The sequence below is a fragment of the Mytilus galloprovincialis genome, chromosome 7, assembly GCF_965363235.1.
Source record: "Mytilus galloprovincialis chromosome 7, xbMytGall1.hap1.1, whole genome shotgun sequence".
In the NCBI taxonomy this organism is placed as follows: Eukaryota; Metazoa; Mollusca; class Bivalvia; order Mytilida; family Mytilidae; genus Mytilus; species Mytilus galloprovincialis.
The window spans coordinates 52,517,243-52,535,928 of NC_134844.1; the positions used below are offsets into that span (position 1 = coordinate 52,517,243).

The 18,686-nt window shown below is 30.5% G+C and overlaps 1 protein-coding gene across 6 annotated transcripts in view; it reads left to right on the forward strand.

Moving 5' to 3' along the window:
• The first annotated feature begins 1,229 nt into the window (after positions 1-1,229).
• The window catches only part of LOC143083254 (liprin-beta-1-like), a 93,348-nt gene continuing 75,891 nt past the window's right edge, over positions 1,230-18,686 (forward strand). For 2 of the 6 annotated variants that reach the window (XM_076259514.1, XM_076259515.1), the window contains exons 1-4: positions 1,237-1,285; positions 8,013-8,091; positions 8,588-8,671; positions 9,451-9,668. In XM_076259514.1, the coding sequence (XP_076115629.1) occupies positions 8,596-8,671; positions 9,451-9,668 (294 nt within the window). In that variant the 5' untranslated portion in view covers positions 1,237-1,285; positions 8,013-8,091; positions 8,588-8,595. Of the gene's footprint in view, positions 1,286-3,826; positions 3,843-8,012; positions 8,092-8,587; positions 8,672-9,450; positions 9,669-18,686 lie in introns of those variants that run through there. The other 4 variants (XM_076259512.1, XM_076259516.1, XM_076259519.1 and 1 more) reach the window with 4 other exon arrangements.

Consider the following 18,686-nt stretch of genomic DNA (forward strand, 5'->3'; position numbering starts at 1 on the left):
CTTTAGATTATTTTGAAGCATGCTGGAAACTTATGCCCAATTAAGTCCCAAATCATATCCCAAGACTGTATTAAATTAGAGTTATTCACAGGAGAGCTGAGAAAAACAGGCCGAGCTTTACAAGGATCTTTTTAACATAATCTTTTTTATGATTTATATTTTAGTTCAGATATTTAGTATTAATATGTTCTAGATATGTGTGATATACAGCAGTTTTAGAGAAATTCGTGTACAGTTCATTTATATTCAGATAAAAATTTAAAGTAATTTTTGATGTAAACTATTTTAAATTGAACTATTGAAGTTTTTATCATTAGTCATAGGTGTGTAATAATTGTTCTTTATCAGTTTAAATCAATACTTTTATCATTTGAATCACAATTTTAAATCGATTTGATTGTTACATGTTAAAAATTGAAACATTGTTTAAAATTGAAAAGTAGAGGAAGCATTAAACAACCCAGAATAATTAATTTTCTTTTTCCTCATTAAGTGACTTTCTTTACTAAATCTTCATTTATAATAAAACATTGAACATTTAAAACCACACTTCAATGTGATTTTATTTTGTGTTAGTCAATTTTATTTGGTTTTGTTTCACTTAACACAAAGGTATTAAAGGTAAGGCAGCAACCATTTGATTTTCTGGGGGGGGGCTATGGTTTTTTTTTCTGGACAAATTACCAATCTATTTTTTTCGCGACAAGTCGAAAACAATTTTTTTCTTTCAATTTTAGCATTACATATAGTGGCAGCTGAGGGTGAAACAAACAATTTTTTTTTCTCAGAATCAAAAACAAATTATTTTTTTCTCCAAAAACTGGAAACAAACTTTTTTTTCCAAAAAAAACCATAGCCTCCCCCCCTGAAAATCAAATGGTTGCTGCCTAAGTTCATCAATGTAATGTAACTTATTTGCTTTACAATATATTATGGAATTTTCTACAAATTGATATTGTAAAATATCAGTTGTGAGCCATTATGTGACCCATTTTGGTGAGTGAGCACAACAAAGAAGCATAAAAGCTTCACAACTCAAAGCTGTGATGACTGAGCAGGGTGATATAGGCATAGGAAGGTCAAGACAAATCTTTTTATCATGCATATACATTGTGTTCATTTTGTTATCCTTTTTCTCAAAATTTGGTATGGAGATCAAGATTTGACATTTAATGATAAAATAAACTGGACTTTGTGTAATGCTTTTAATTTTCTACTTCTATTTTCAGACAAATATGACTTTTTCAAAGTTTGACACAGTGTAGTTAGTAAAGTCAGAAAGAACGTGAGTTGAATATGAATACTTATATATAATTAAATTAGGAAAAAAAACTCAATAGAAATTTCAAATATGGGTTGTTCTATGAAAAATAATCCCACAGCAGACTGATGTTGATATCTTTACAATACTACTAGAGGAAGAGACCAATTTCATTGAGATGCATCTCTTCTGAAACCATATAAAGTCGGAAATATTTGTGATATCACATATAAATGTAGTGTTGTTTACTTCCTAAATTTGTCATTGAAACAATCTTTTTTTCACAGAAAACACCAATTTTTGAGAGTATAACCTAATTCTAACTTTGTCTTTTATGCTTTCCAGCATGCTCAGTTGATGTATTGCCCTTTGAAAAAATTGTTTCATTACTTGTCTAATTGTACTAGCATCTTTAATAATAGTACCTTTAAAATTAAGGACTTATTTTATACCATCATCATAATTAAAAACAAAATTACACTTTGCATTCTCATTTGATATCAAAATACAATTGAACTAGATGATCTAAAGAGCCTGTGTCGCTCCCCTTAGTCTATGTGCATATTCAAAAAAAGAAACTCCAACATTGTAGACCAAAATAAAACGCTCAAAATACTAAAGAGGGTCAAACAATTCATTTTTAAATTAAAGGCAATAACTCTTATTAAGAGTGACAGCCGATCTAATCACTTTATATCAGCAATCTACTTTACTTGTTAGTAGATCTTGCCTTGCTAATCATTTTTTTTATTTAAAGTGTCTTTTTATCTATTTTAATTTTCATCATTGTAGGTGAAACGTAAAAAAATGGTAAAAAAAAAAAAAATGGTCAATAAAGGAGAACAATTCCATGAAGAATATTTAGTGAACAAACAATAATACTTATAACTACTTCAAATTGCCAAAAGAGAATTAATGACTATAAAAAAGCAATGTAATATGATTGCCAATAAAATGAATATAGCTACAAGAGACCAAATAACATGGATATCAGCAGCTGAAGATACAGTATGGCCTTCAACATGAGCATACAATACACTTTTGAAAGGCTTTGACATAACCAAATGTGAAACAATTCAAATGAGAATAGCAATGAATGAGGGTCTGGATGGGGGTCTGTTATTCTGTAAACATTTAATTTTCACCCCTTTTTTCTCTAATCTTCAAAAAATTAACCCCTTTTTCCTCTAATCTTCAAAAAATTAACCCCTTTTTTCTCTAATCTTCATTTTTTTTGCCCGTTCTCTAATCTTCATTTTTTAAAGGCATTATTCTTTAATCATTTAACCCCATCCAAACCCTCATGAATAGCCCTGATTCATGACATTTAAACAAAAGAAAAACAACTACAGCATTTAAGGGGGTAGACCTTGGTTCAGGGAGATAACTCTTTAAATCAGTTAAGCGTTTGTAAAAGTCAAGTTCATCAATGTATTTTAAGCATTTACCTGAAACAGATTGAAAATAATCTATGTAACCTAGAAGCTTAGAATATATTTTTGAAAATGGTTGACACAAACGTACTGGTGATTTTAAGAGTTATTTCCCTTAACCTAGGTCTACCTCCTTAACCACAACCATAAATGACTTTAAACAGGCTAATAAAGTGAGAAATTAATTATATTTGCTTAAACTCTGCCAATAATCTGGGACAGTAGTGAAACAGCAAAACATAAGAACAAACTGTAAAAAATAGATAGTAATAGCTTGCTTCATCAGATTATGACCCAAAGCACAAGCAAAAGGGAAAATAGACACAATTTAAGTACCCGGTACAGATTTAAGTTGCTCAAATTATAGACATTTTTTCTAAAAGAAATTAGGATGAACACCCATTTAAATCTAGGGTCCCTTCAAAATTTCATTTTATTTAAATGATGTTTACATATTTTTTTGGATTCAATTCTTTATTTACACTCAGACACAAAATATGTGTTACATGAGGACAAATTAATATTAAAAATAGTGTTATTAAATATGTGGTATTAAATATGTTGTAAATGTAAAAATAATAAGTCAAACTATTATAAAATGCACATGACATAAAATGGGTGTCTTAATTTTCACACAAACAGTTTATTTTGACATTTCTGTATTATATAATAATTCATTTTTGTACAAAAAGGTAAAAAAAGCTGTAGGCTTGGTAAAAATTGATAGCGGTAATAAATCGTCAACGAAAGGATTAATAAATCATATTCTATTATCATGTATACTCTTTGTAATGCAAGCAATTGACTTCTGGTTTGAAAGTGTAAATATTACTTTACAATTGTCATGTGTTAATACATGTAAATGACAGGGGCATTGATTTTCATTATGCATTTATAGTCAAAATAATTGCTTTCTTATAAACATTGAGGTTAATTAAAACCTACCATTATTGAATTAATGTTATGCAGTGTTTCTTCCTTTTGTTGTGCTCATATTTATTTTGTTGATGTTAAATGGAATATTTGTGCTTGGATAATATTGCAAAGTAGATGTGATACATAAATAAAGGAGTAGATTTGATATTAAAAAAATTACATATTGGAGGTTAATGCAGTTTTAATATGATACAAGGAGTAAACTTATTTCGGTAAGCAAATTTTTGTACTGTACTTAAAATTTTTAATACTAGTTTCTAAAAAAAATAATAAGTCTGTTCAGATATTAACAGAAATTTCATCAGAAATAAAAGAAAAAAATTACATCTAATTTATAATTGTGAAAAAAGCTAGTTGCAGATGGGAACTAAGTGTACCAATTATAATGTTCAGTGACAAATATTCAGGGTTTTCATTCTAAGAACTTAATATATAGTGTATAAATTCAAATTGAGACATGGAATGTTATAAATATGATGCAGAGAGTAGAAGGAAATTTAAACAATGTTATAGTATTACTTTTGTGGGTATGGGGCAAGTGAGAATAAATTCATAAGGTCACCTTACATGTTAGGTCTGTTTAATTGATTGATTTTTGATATTTACAAGATCAATTACAGTGACTTGACTGTTAGTGTTGCTATTCATCAATTGCAACTCATTCAACATTTGACCAAATTGCAATTTGTTTTATTAAAGTGACTTGACTGTTAGTGTTGCTCTCCACCACTTGCAACTCATTCAAAATTTTGACCAAATTGCAATTTGTTTTATTAAACCAAATTGTTCAACTGGTCAGAATATTGAACATATTGTTCAGTCAATATGTGAATTCAATATATATTCTTATAAATATAGAATACTTTTAGAAAGAATAACTATATGAAAGCTTAGTTTGGACAATTAATTAGCAATTCAAAATAAACAGTTCCCCTTCATCATGGAAATGCCTATAATATAACTATACAAACTGATAAACTAATTTTGTCACAACATCATTAAAGTGGAGTTAAAGTCTTATAGGATTGAATTATATTTTATTTTATCACCTTGCACTTTCATGACTTGGCTGTGGTTTTCTACAGCAGTTGGTTCAAATTTCTGACCAGTTGCACAATTTGATTTTATAAAACAAATTGCAATTTGGTCAAAATTTTGAATGAGTTGCAATTGGTGGAGAGCAACACTAACAGTCAAGTCACTGTAAAACAAATTGTTCAACTGGTCAAAATATTGAACAAATTGTTCAGCCAAAATGTGAAAGTGCAAGGTGATAAAATAAAACATACTTACAATCCTATAAGACTTTTAACTCCACTTTAATGATGTTTTTTTTTATCATTATCCACTTTAATGATGTTGTGACTAAATAAGTCTATCAGTTTGTATAGTTTTTTATTATTTATTGTATAGGTATATTATAGTCATTTCTTTGGTGAAGGTACTAGTTCATTATTTTTAATTGCTATAAAAATGTCCAAACTAAGCTTTCATATAGTTTTTCTTTCTAAAAGTATTCTATATTCATAAGAATCAGATATCATTTTAAATAAAACATCATATATTCAGTAAAATAAGTGTGAAATAACAATATGCTCTTGATAAGTTTCCATGGGGAGATAACCTAAAATATTATTCTTTTGAACAAAGACTTTTTGAAAGAAAAAATTATTATCTCCCCATGGACACTTCCTACAAACATATTGCAATTTTACACATATTTTACCGAACATGAAATGTTTTAATTCACATAATGTCTGATTCTTGTGAATATAGAATACTTTTAGAAAGAAAAACTATATGAAAGCTTAGTTTGGACATTTTTATAGCAATTCAAAATAATAACCGTTCCTTCAGCATGGAAATGACTATTATATACTACCTATACAAACTGAGAAACTGATTTTGTCACAACAGCAACAAAGTGGAGTTAAAGTCTTATAGGATTGTAAGTATGTTTTATTTTATCACTTTGCACTTTCACTACTTGACTGTGGTTTTCTACAGCAGATAGTTCAAATTTCTGACCAGTTGAACAATTTGATTTTAAGAAACAAATTGCAATTTGGTCAGAATTTTGAACAAGTTGCAATTGGTGGATAGCAACACTTACAGTCAAGTCACTGTAAAAACGAAATAGAACTAATGGTTTTCATTCAAACTGTTTCACATTTTGTCACAGGACAGCTTTTTAAAGGAGTTTAGCTCATTTTCTAGGCTTTTTGTGACATAACCTTAGTAGTTGCATGTTCACGATGATTTGGCTTTTGTCTTTGGTATTTGGTTTTAAAATGAAAATTTTTAAGCAGGAGTTCTCTTGAGCCTTTTGATTACAACAACAACTACACATAACACACTCACACCCATCCACCAACACTCCCACCCACACACATTAACACATACTGATGCATGGAAAAAATAATGCAGGGGATTAAAAGACATCCTAGCTACTTCTTAACTGTTTTTTTTACACTTTAAAATTGTCATGATATTAATAAACAGTGAAGCATGTTCCAAGGTGTGATTAAAAAAATGCTAAAGTGCCAGTTCATAATATGATTCAAAAAACTTTTCATATTTTGATAGTGTTCATAAACTGAAAAATTGTTGCCAAATACATTTTGATAGAAAAATGAAATCTATTACTTTTTTTTGGCAAATTTTAATGCACAAAAAAAAAATATGGTGTGATTTGATACAGATATAATTCACTGGATCATTTTGCATTGACTTCAAAAGCTAAAAATCTAGCCTTAATTAAGATCATGTAATAATCAAAATTTTGAGTATGATCTGGTGAGACTCAGAAATTAACCAATTAAATTACTGGATTTGGTGTTACTAGCACACACTTTGTACTGTGAGTACTGTACTGTTGGTAAGTTTTATGACTGAGGCCTTTGCCCTTGCATTCATAAAAACATTTTAGAACAATTATCATTCTTAAACTTGGAAATCAAACAATGAAATGACAGGATTTGGTGTTTCCAGTACAAATTTTGTATTCTTAAGTACTGTGCTATAAGGCTAGGATGTTAGACTCCTTTTAAATCCATAAAATCTTTATATGCCTATATGTTAATAGAAGAAGACACTCTCATCTGAACCCCCTTGCCTTTAATTGATCCTTATAATTGCTCATTTAAGTTTTATGAATTTTCCATGATAATGATAACATTGTAATTTCCGTTCTCACAAGAGTAATTGATTTCTTAGAATTTTATGCTAAATTAAAGTCGTTATCATTTTAGTATTTTAATTTGTTCTTGTCTGTCAAGGACCTTATGAATAGAATCTAAACTGTTATAAATTTTCACTTTTATCCTGTTATTAATTGATGGTAATAAGGAGGGGACTGATGGACAGAGGGTAGTGGGGAGTGGGGAGGGTCAGTCAACCATGTATATGCCTAAAAGGCAGTACATACAGAGCTTATACCCGATTCATGTGCAGAGCTTTTTAAATAATTAAAATTAAACTGTTGAAAGTGGAGAAATATCGTAATACACTAGTTATAGAAGTAGATTCTGTGTCTCTAATGATTTTTATCCTTTCTTTTCAAACATTTGCAGAAAATTGTGTTCTTTATATATGATGTCACTAATAAAGAAAATTAAACGTCATAATTAAATTTTGACCAATCGTCAATCGTTTGCTGAGAACAGATAATTCACTAGTGATGAGAAATATTTTTCTCACACCGCTTAGGAAATGTGAAAAAAGCACAAAAATTAGAGAAAAGTTACATTAGATGATGAAATAAAGACCAAGTTTAAAATTGACGGATTTTACTTTTGTATACGGGAGTTACTGCCCTTGATTTGAATAAAAATAAGTTACTTATCTAAAATATTGAGAATTGATATCAGCAGAACCTCAGTACATTTTTTATCGTATTTACCAACTGTGCTAATTTCCTGTAATATAAAAATATTAGAAACATTTTTATCAGTTAGGAGTTAAGATGAGTAATATTAGTAACATAGATAATAATTTTTATATATTTATCTCAAAGATAATCAAAGTATATCATATTCTTTCTTCAATACTATTTTGTATCTAAAAAAACTTTTAAGATCCTACGGTGCATCATATCTGTTAGCCATTACTATCATACATGTTGTTGAATTGTACATTTTTGTTATATTTGGAAAACATATAGGTGTTTTTTTTCTCTCATTGACAGATTTTTAATATATAAGTCATGTTTTGTATAGAAAAATATAGAAAAGCATTAAACATTTTGGAATTTGACCTTTCAAGGTAAACCTTGTATGAAATACAGACTAATGTGATTTCATGAATTAAATTAAATTTCAATTTATTTTTAATGTTACTGTAGATTTATATGTTTTTAAAGGACCATTCATTTATATTTTCAGAGTGATGTTCTATAAAATCTCCATAAGAATGGGATGCTGAAACACTGAAGATTGGAAATTTTTACTTTTAAAAGTACAGGTACAGATATATTAAGATTTTAACATACAAGCTTCCAAACATTATTTCAAAGTGTAGAGAGTTAGTTTTTCTTGAATGAAGTGCATTGGAATGAGAGAAAGAAACACAATTTATTGGTGACATAATAGGGTATAGGCTTTTCAATTCAAAAATTGCAAAGTTGTTATCTCCCTTTGCAATGAAAATCCTGATGAATGTATGTTGGTTTACTAGGAATACACAAATTGAGCCAAGCCAATTTTAAAGCTTAGATGAAAAATAAATTAAAGCAGTTTTAAGCCTTATCAATTGAGACAAAAATCAATACATTTAGTGTATCCATGAGGTTAAAAGTTAAAAATTATTTACAAAAAAAAAAACCTGTCAAAAGTCCTTCAGACCAACATATATTGTGAGGAAATGAAATGTTTTTGTCCTCAAGAGTGTGCCTTGTAAAATATTCTTTTGAAGCTTCATTTTGATTTATTGATTATATATAATATGTTTTACATTTCAGAGTGAAACATGGACTCAAACAGTGGAATTGAGGCCAGTGACATGCTTGCAGAAGCATTAAAACAACTGGACAATGTTTTAGCAAGTAAGCTTTTTTTGGTGCATGTACTTAACTTTCAGCAAATTTACAATAAATTACAGAAAAATGTAGAAAATGCACTGGTCCTTGCATTTTTGATTTCTTATTTTCTGTTTTATAAAGAAGGCATTTCATTAGAAAAGTAACTTTTTCTTCAATGTTATTAATTTAAATCAAATCAAAGATATGCTGTGGATTCATTTATTTTCGTGGGCACCAATTTTCGTGGATCAAGGAATCTTACATGTTTGTTGATATTTAATTTCATTGTAATGCTGAAGTCTTCATTTAGATACAAATCTATAGGAAATTTGTCATTCTTTGAAAAGTCAATTTCATGGTTCACCTGTACCCAGGAAATACTCGAAAATTAGTATCTGATGAATGAAAATGAATCCACATAATTAAGGTTTTTAACACTTGTAACACCTTTTACTTCTTCAAACGGGTACACAGTCACACCCTCTCAAATGTCATGGGAGATAACTCTTTGAATATAGAGGACCTGATTTGCAATAGCAGACAGATAAACAGTATTATTTAGTTTCTGTTGAACGGCTCACTTTATACAGTCTTCAATCACTTCTCAAAATACATTTATTTTCTCAGTGTGTTGTAGACCCGTTGGTGACCTTGTGCTGTTTTCTGCTCTTTGGTCGGTTGTTGTCTCTTTGACGCATTCACCATTTCCATTCTTGACTTTATATTGTAGATTATTTCAGCAGATTAATAACAATGATTATGAAATGAACTGGTTTCTAAGATTTTATATTTACCTTAAATAGACACCAAGTTTGAACCACCCAATGGTAAAGCCGAACTGAGTAGAAGAAAGACCCCAAGACGACATTCACATCAGGCCAGAATTGTCAAACTAATGGAGGATTTAAAGAATTTCTTGGAGACCTGTGATGAGAAAAGCAAGGTCATCACCATGGTTCCCAATGAAGTTACATCCTATATTAGAAAATGGATGATTGGTGGGGAGGAGAATACATCTACAGTGAGTTATAGCAAATTAACCACAATTTCAAATGTTCAATGGATTACAAATTTTCTATAGGCATCGTATGTGGAGAAATGCAAAACCTTAAAATTAAATACCTACGAAAATGCAAGTTTTCGTCAATCCACAAAAATTGATAGTGTGACTAAAATAAATTAATTCAAAGTATCTGTGATCCAAAAGTTTTTAGTATTGATAATTATGAAGATATGGCATGGGTTTCCCCAAAATAAAAAGGTTCATATTATTCTCTTAACATTGTTTGTATCATACTGTAAATCCAAGGCTATGTCAAACCAGAAATACTTTGACTGTTCTCTTGTTAAAATGCCAGGTATAAGAGAAGAAACAGAGAAACATCAGCTATAATTGGCCATTTCAGAACCTAATGTATCCTGGGTAATATTTTCAAATGCGTACACCAAAACGTCTTGATTGATTAATAATGTCATAAACAATGGAAATTCAACCAATGATGTGACGTTATTTTCATTTGGTGTATTATAGATTCTGAAACGGCCAATTCAAATATGGGACTGTAGTATTTTACCCTCCTAGGTCACATGGTCAGTTGTTAGCCTCTGGTTACAAGGTCACTTAGAGGAAATAAAACAGTTTTCAACATTTTTAAAGGTCAAAGTCGTTTTTAAATAAGATGTCATACATTAAGGATGCTGCTATACCAACTAAGCTGGCTGTTAAAATTTGACCACATTGGAGCAGCAGATAAATTGATAAAAATGTACTCTCTTAGATGTTACCATGGGAACTGACACATTCAATTTTATTTCTGAAATTTTGTGTTGATTGGCTATTTATGGCTTCGATATAATTCTATTGTCTATTCTAATGTCTTTACTAAACTATAAACTAAACCCAGCAAGTAACATGTACCTGAAAATAATATAAACCAAATAATAGAAAACAAAGTAGTTAACATTGTGTACTATTTAACATGTCCTTGTGTTGACTATGCATTACTTATTTGCTGCTGAATATCAACCACCAATTTGTCAATCATTAACATTTATGATTTATCATAAGTATGTTCTCTTCATGAATATACAGGAAATATTTGCCGTTGGACATTAAGTAATCCACTATCATTCAGTAAGTGCAGTTTTGGCAGTTTATAATATGTGCTGCACTTTACCAATATACAATGGAATAAGTTTTTGATGTGAGCTCACAGCCCGTATTAGTTGCTGTCCATAGTCTGTCTTTATTATGTGTTGTCACATACAAGATGGAGAGAAAATAAAAACTGAAATATTTATCAGAAGAACAAGATCAATGAAAAGGAGATCTTTGTCATTAAATTCTTAGTTTCTAATGTTGGAGAATGGCTATTTTAGGTCTACATCTAATCTAAAGGTTTTATTTGAGGTAATTCTTGACATTTATCATAGAGAGGTAGACCCTAAAACTATTTAATCTTCACATCTCCATCACCTTGTATTTTCCAGAATCCACTTTCCCTTCAATCTTGAGATTCAACATTATACCTGAAATACGAATGTACATACATACTTAAAACAAACTTAATACTGTAAGTGCAATTGTTTTAACAGATTCCAAACATTTGTATAAGATACCTTTTGATGTTGTGTAAATCTTTTTGACATTCAGACATTAATCTGATTATTATTGGGGAGAAGGAAGCCAAAAATAATAAAGCAAAGTTAGATTAATGGATTAATAAAACATATTTATGCTTAATGTAACAAGAGTGCACACACAGAAATGTCTCGCCTTCTTTACTAATCATTGATATTATGTTGATACTCCTAAATCTAAAGCTTTATTACGACTGTCACATAGACTTAACATGAATCATGAAAATGAGGTCAAGGTCAGTTGAACCATATGCCAGGCAGACATGTACAGCTAACAATGCTTCCATACAACAAATATAGTTGACCTATTGCTTATAGTTTAAGAAAATAGACCAAAACACAAAAACTTAACACTGAGCAATGAACCTTGAAAACCAGGTCAAGGTCAAATAAAACCTGCACGACTGACATATAGATCATAAAATATTTCCATACACAAAATATAGTTGACCTATGACATATAGTATTAGATAAAAAGACCAAAACTCAAAAACTTAACTTTGACCACTGAACCATGAAAATGAGGTCAAGGTCAGATGACATCTGCCCGCTAGACATGTACACCTTACAATCATTCCATACAACAAATATAGTAAACCTATTGCATAAAGTATGAGAAAAACAGACCAAAACACAAAAACTTAACTATAACAACTGAACCATGAAAATGAGGTCAAGGTCAGATGACATCTGCCCGCTAGACATGTACATCTTACAATCATTCCATACAACAAATATAGTAGACCTATTGCATAAAGTATGAGAGAAACAGACCAAAACACAAAAACTTAACTATAACCACTAAACCATGAAAATGAGGTCAAGGTCAGATGACACCTGCCAGTTAGACATGTACACCTTACAGTCCTTCCATACACCGAATATACTAGACCTATTGCTTATAGTATCTGAGATATGGACTTGACCACCAAAACTTAACCTTGTTCACTGATCCATGAAATGAGGTTGAGGTCAAGTGAAAACTGTCTGACGGGCATGAGGACCTTGCAAGGTACGCACATACTAAATATAGTTATCCTATTACTTACAGTAAGAGAGAATTTAACATTGCAAAAAATCTGAACTTTTTTTTCAAGTGGTCACTGAACCATGAAAATGAGGTCAAGGACAATGGACATGTGACTGACGGAAACTTCGTAACATGAGGCATCTATATACAAAATATGAAGCATCCAGGTCTTCCACCTTCTAAAATATATAGCTTTTAAGAAGTGAGCTAACACCGCCGCCGCCGCCGCCGCCGGATCACTATCCCTATGTCGAGCTTTCTGCAACAAAAGTTGCAGGCTCGACAAAAATCATTAAGTAGTATGATCTTCAATGGTATTGCACCTTTGATGAGGTTTTGTGGTTTTTGGTCATATCTGTGTGAAGGGCAGCTTCCTTTTCACAGTAGATAGGGTTATAGGTTGCATTTCTGTAAATATTGACAATGCAATTTCCCATAGGAACTCCTTTTACAGCTAAAACTGTACCACTTTTACTATGAAGTTTTGAAAAAAATCTTATCCTAGAATTGAAAGTTCATTTGCACCACAATTTTTTTCAAAGGTCAAAATATAGGGCTGTGCGGCATATTTTCAACGTTTATATGCCCCGAACTTCTCAGAGTTGAAACTTACACTAATTTTCTTAACTACCCCTACCTCGAATGAAAGGTTACCACAGATTTCAATGTAAACAATATGCACGTGTTTATTTACTGGTAACATTCCCCAGTTCTGTCTCTGCGATATGGAACACAGAGAGCATAACTGGGAACCAGTATGTAAACAAAATTAATTTTCTATGAATATTCTATTTCTCCCCAAAAGAGGCGTGTTGTCAGAAACAGCTGTATTTACAAAGTGCAACCTATAATTGGCTGGTTCTTTTATTTAATTGTCTCAAAACCTAAACTATAAAGGATTTCCTCAAGAGAAGAAAACCGCTTTCTTGTCGATATATTTTTTACCTTGAGATATAAAGTTGAGATGGAAGTTATTGGCAGAAAATTTGAAATGTTTCATAACTTTCATTTTCATTTTCATTTATATATGTTTTGGAGTTTAGTGTAGCATTCATTTATGCTGAAATAATACACATTTTTGTTTAGGGGCCAGCTGAAGCTCCTCTTTGTGTGTGGGATTTCTCACTGTTTTGAAAACTCATTGGTGGCCTTGGGCTGTTTTTTGCTCTTTGGTCGGCATGTTGTTTCAATAAAGTATTCCCTGTTTCCATTCTCAATTTTATTCATTATTGATTTGGCAGACTATGGCTAGGGGAGATAACTCTTTAGATTGATAATGGTATCATTGTAACAGTCTATTATACATGTGAAACTGGTTTTATGAATTATTTCCCTTGACTGAGGGACATTATCTCCTGAACTTCTGATCACTGGTATAGTTTTTTAAAGAATAAATATCTGTCTGAAGACATTCAACAAATGTCATATCTTCCAGGTCAAGGTAATATCGGATGATACCATACTGTAAATATTTCAAGGTCAATGTAGCTTATATCATAATGCATACTATCAGTAATTTTATTTATGACAGTAGTATTGTTTTACATCTGGTTCAGGAAGCTACTATTTGAGTGAAATTACAAAAAAAAAATTAGAATTTAGAATTGATACTACAAGTCAGAAGAGCATTAGATAAGGAACAAAATAAGATAAAAATATTGATAGATTATGTATGGAACTCCTGTTTTTTTGGATTTTTGATTTTTTTTAAATGGCAGGAAAAGACTGACTCTGACTTTAACCTTACATTAGCATGAGGTTTACAAATATATTTAGCTATCTTGCAATAAGAAAAAAATTCTAGAATCTGCTTTAATTTTGGTAATGGAGGTATTGAAGTCTTATATGTGACAAGTAAAAGTGTGTCATATGATATGGGGCAATTTATTCACTCTGTATGGTAGGAATTCCCCAAGGAGTACAAATATCTGATAAATACCTAAACCTGACCTGACCACATTCTTAATTGTTCTCAACAGACAATTCTGCATGTGCCACATATTTTAAAAGTTATTTCCCTCCACATAGGGACCTTATCTAAAAAAAACAATTGATCAAGACGAAATATTATATATTAAATAATTAACATTAACCAAAGGTCATATCTTCCAGGTCAAGGTCATATGGATGGGACTTTACTGTATTTATGTCAAGGTCAATGAAGCTTGTGATAAGGCAGCTTATATCAGTAATTTCATTTATGACAGTAGTAATGTTTTACATCTATCTTGTCAAGTTCAGGATGCTGTTAAAGAATGAATATTCACCAACGGTCAAATTTTCCAAGTCAAGGTCATATGGATGAGACTTTACTGTATATATGTCAAAGTCAATGTAGCTTATGATAAGGCAGCAATAATCAGTAATTGTATTTATGACAGTATTATTGTTTTACATCTGCTTAGTGTCTATATCCTGTCAAGGTCATATGGATGAGACTTACTGTAATGTCAAGGTCAATATAGGTTATGATAAGGCAGCTCATATCTGTTATTTTATTTATGACAGTTGTATTGTTTTACATCTGCCTTGTGTCTATATCTTGTCAAGGTCACATGGATGAGACTTTCTGTAATGTCAAGGTCAATATAGGTTATGATAAGGCAGCTTATACCAGTAGTTGTATTAATGGCAGTATTATTGTTTTACATCTGCCTAGTGCCTATATCTTGTCAAGGTCAGGATGCTACTGCAGGAGGCAGGAAGTGATAATAAACAAATAAAATCATTTGTTATCTTAACCATAACCATTAATGAGCAAATAATATAAACATTTATATGAAGAAGATTATTCTATTGACTTCTCTGCATTTTATTTATCAATAAACTGTTTAAAGCAAGGAAAAGTGTAATTACATGTTGAATCTTTCTATGGTATAAAAATGTGCTATTGTTATTGGAATTCAGATGCAAAGATTAGAAAAAATATATGAAATATTCATGAAATTATGGTTGAAACATTAACCAAGGTCGTTATTAGAAAATTAAAATACATTTCTGTCGTAAGAAATTATTATCTAAAGTACAAAACGTATATATAGCTTCTTTACTGTCTGTCTGAGGATGCTGTAAATTGTGACAAGATTGTCTTTCTTCATTGTTGTTAATTAGCGTTAGTGTCGTAATTACTAATTAACCGTGATTGGTATACTACCTACCAACCTGTCAGCGATATATTAGTAAAACAGATTATACTTGCATTATATATCTGTTGATAAAATACCCAAGAGAATGCGAATTTCGGCAGAATATTCCGTAAAAATACTTCTTTTAGATTTGAACAGAGGAAGAAAATCACTCAGCCGAAAAATAACAATTTAATATTCTTTAATGGGATACAAAGTTGAATAGATGGTGAACTTTTAGAACTTGAACGGAATGAAGTTATTTAAAAGTCAAATTCTTATGGAGAGTCTTCATGAATAATAAATGGATATTTTATGATAGGGGTTTATTATAATGTAAACACCTGATGTACAGAAAGAATGTCATCTTAGGCCTCAGTGATTTTAAAAACAATCAGATATGTCAGTGTTTATAGTAGATAAATGGAATCAGAAGTATCGCTTTCATGATTGTATGGAATAATCATTGTGTTGTGTTTTTCCATGTGTTCTATTTGACTTGATAATTGTGATCATTATCATGATTGATTAGTTTACTTGATGAATTTTGAGATTTTTAACATTGACTTTGTGTAAATTAGCACCTATTGGTTTAAGTGGGCGAAAGATGTCCAAGTGATTCAAAACATTTAAACATAGTGATTAGAAAGATATTACAGGAAAATATAGAAATTCTTATTGAATAAATTTTAATTTTTCAATATATATTGAAAAAAAATATTTTTCAATCAACTGGAATTTAATGATGTGATTTTTGTGTTTAATCATGATAATCAGAATTGAACATTGATTAATTGATCATTTATGATTTTACAGGTCATTGACCTTACATAGGAACATAGAATTTTTATGAAATATATCTTTCATCTTTGGAGGTTTCTTACTCTTCAATGTTAAAGAAAAATGAGTGATGGCCTATGCCTAGTTTCCAATAACTAATGTGATTTCTAAGGAGGAAATAACAGGTCAAACTGCCAAATAGAAAATGTTACAAATGTCCATCTAATCTAAGAGATTCTTAATATTCATTTAACTTAAGCCTGAAAAATAGGCTTACGTAAAAATAGTGGAATTTATATTGATGATTTTGAGAAAAAAAAGTAATTTGTGAAAATGAGAACAAAATTGTGCTATAGCTGTAGACTAATGAAATATTGATCTCGTAAAAAATGAATTTAATGAATTAGACAAAAGGATGATAGACATAAGTTTACTTATTTTTGTTTGAAAAAGCTTTTAACAGAAAGGAAAGAGGAGAAAAATGTGGTGGTATAATAAATTGGATGTAAGCTATATATATTCTTATATTGAAAACCAAGGATAGCTAGGCTTTATATAGATATATATGAATGTTCTTCTAAGATTGCATTGAAAGTTGAGACAAATAGAAGACGATTGTTTTATCCATTAAGGAAGTGTCAGCTTGATTTACAGATTTCCAACAGTTTTTAAAGCATAAAAAAATGTGCACCAATTTTTAATTAATATATATCAATGTTTTTTAATTAATTACATGGGAATTTAAAACTTGGATGTGTTTTTATTTAAAAGCTTGTAACTACTTTCTTTAAACATCAAAGGGGGGAAAACATGGATAAATATAACCAAAGGGGGATTTTATGATTAAGTACAAAACAAAGAATTGTTACTGGTAGTTTTAGCGTAATTGTGTATCTGTTTGACGTTCAGTGTTGTGACTTTATAAAACGAAGGAATAAATTGAAAAAAATATTTTATTATCCCAGAATTGGCCTATAGTGGCTTTTGAAATGGATTAAACATTGATTTGAATTTGAGTTAACAATGGATAGGAGGAAATCAGCAGCAGATTATGATGACTTTGTGAGACGTGTGTATTATCAGACTTTACCGGGACCCAGGAGGAGGAGTAGATATGTAAGTCATGTAAGTTAAACATACAGAACTCAGAACATTAGTATAAGGATTTGGTCATAAAGCTTTACTCAGTACTTTAAGAGTACAGCATCAAATCTAGTATTTTGATTGGTTGAATCCTGAGTCTCAGTACATCACTCGTACTCAAATTTTTTAAAGATTACAATGCCTCGATGTATTCGGGAAAAAGTAAGTGAAACAGCAAACCTGAGTCACAAAAAAAGGAGACATTAATTGTGTCTATTCCAATTTATGTCATATGTATATGTTAGATTAAAACATATGGTTCAAGTTTTGAACAAATGTTACTTTTGTAGATCTGTGAATTACAATTGCCAAGACTTATCAATTGGAATATATAATTTTGAAATAAGGGGAAGGGGCCAGAAGTACGAAAGAATTGAATTAGGATTGGGACTTGTAAAAAGTATATGAATTAACCGTATATAATTATACACAAATGATTCTTTTTATGGCCCGCAACAAAGTTGTCGGTGCCATATAGTTTTACCCTTGTCCGATATTCCGAAATTCCGTAATTCCGTAATTCCGAAATTCTGTCATTCCGCAACAAACCATTGTACAGAGTTTTTTTTTAAACGCCTTCAGATATTGGGCTGATTTTTGGTATGTGAGTTAACCATGATGAGTTACAGATCAAGTTTAAGTTTCGTTTTGCTCCGCTAATTTTTGCCGAAATTACGGGCTTTGGACTTTGATAAATTGTTGAAAATCACAGTTATACAGACTTTTTTTCTGAACGCTTTCAGATATTGGGCTGATTTTTGGTATGTGAGTTACTCATAATGTGTTACAGATCAAGTTTAAGTTTTGTTCCGCTCTGCTAATCTTTGCCAAAATTAAGGGTTTTCAACTTTGAAAATTGTAGAAAATCACAGTGATACAGACTTTTTTTCTAAATGCTTTCAGATATTGGGCTGATTTTTGGTATTTGAGTTACTCATGATGAGTTATAGATCAAGTTTAAGTTTTGTTCCGCTTTGCTAATTTTTGCCAAAATTAAGGGTTTACAACGTTGAAAATTGTTGAAAATCACAGATTACAGACTTTTTTTCTATACACATCCAGATTTTGAGCTGATTTTTTATATGTAAGACTACCATCATGTTTGTTGTCCACATGTATTATTGAAATTGAAGATTTTTCAACTTTTTGAGACGGGCCCATTTGTGTCGCTTTGACACATCTAGTTTTTTTATAAAAGAGGGGGATTACATTAAAGCAATTTCAGGAGTGGGGCTTTTAAAAAGTGTATGCATTAACCATATACATTTGTATGTCACTCTATAAGGGAGGCAACCCAACCCCTTTTTAATCTTCGTTTGAA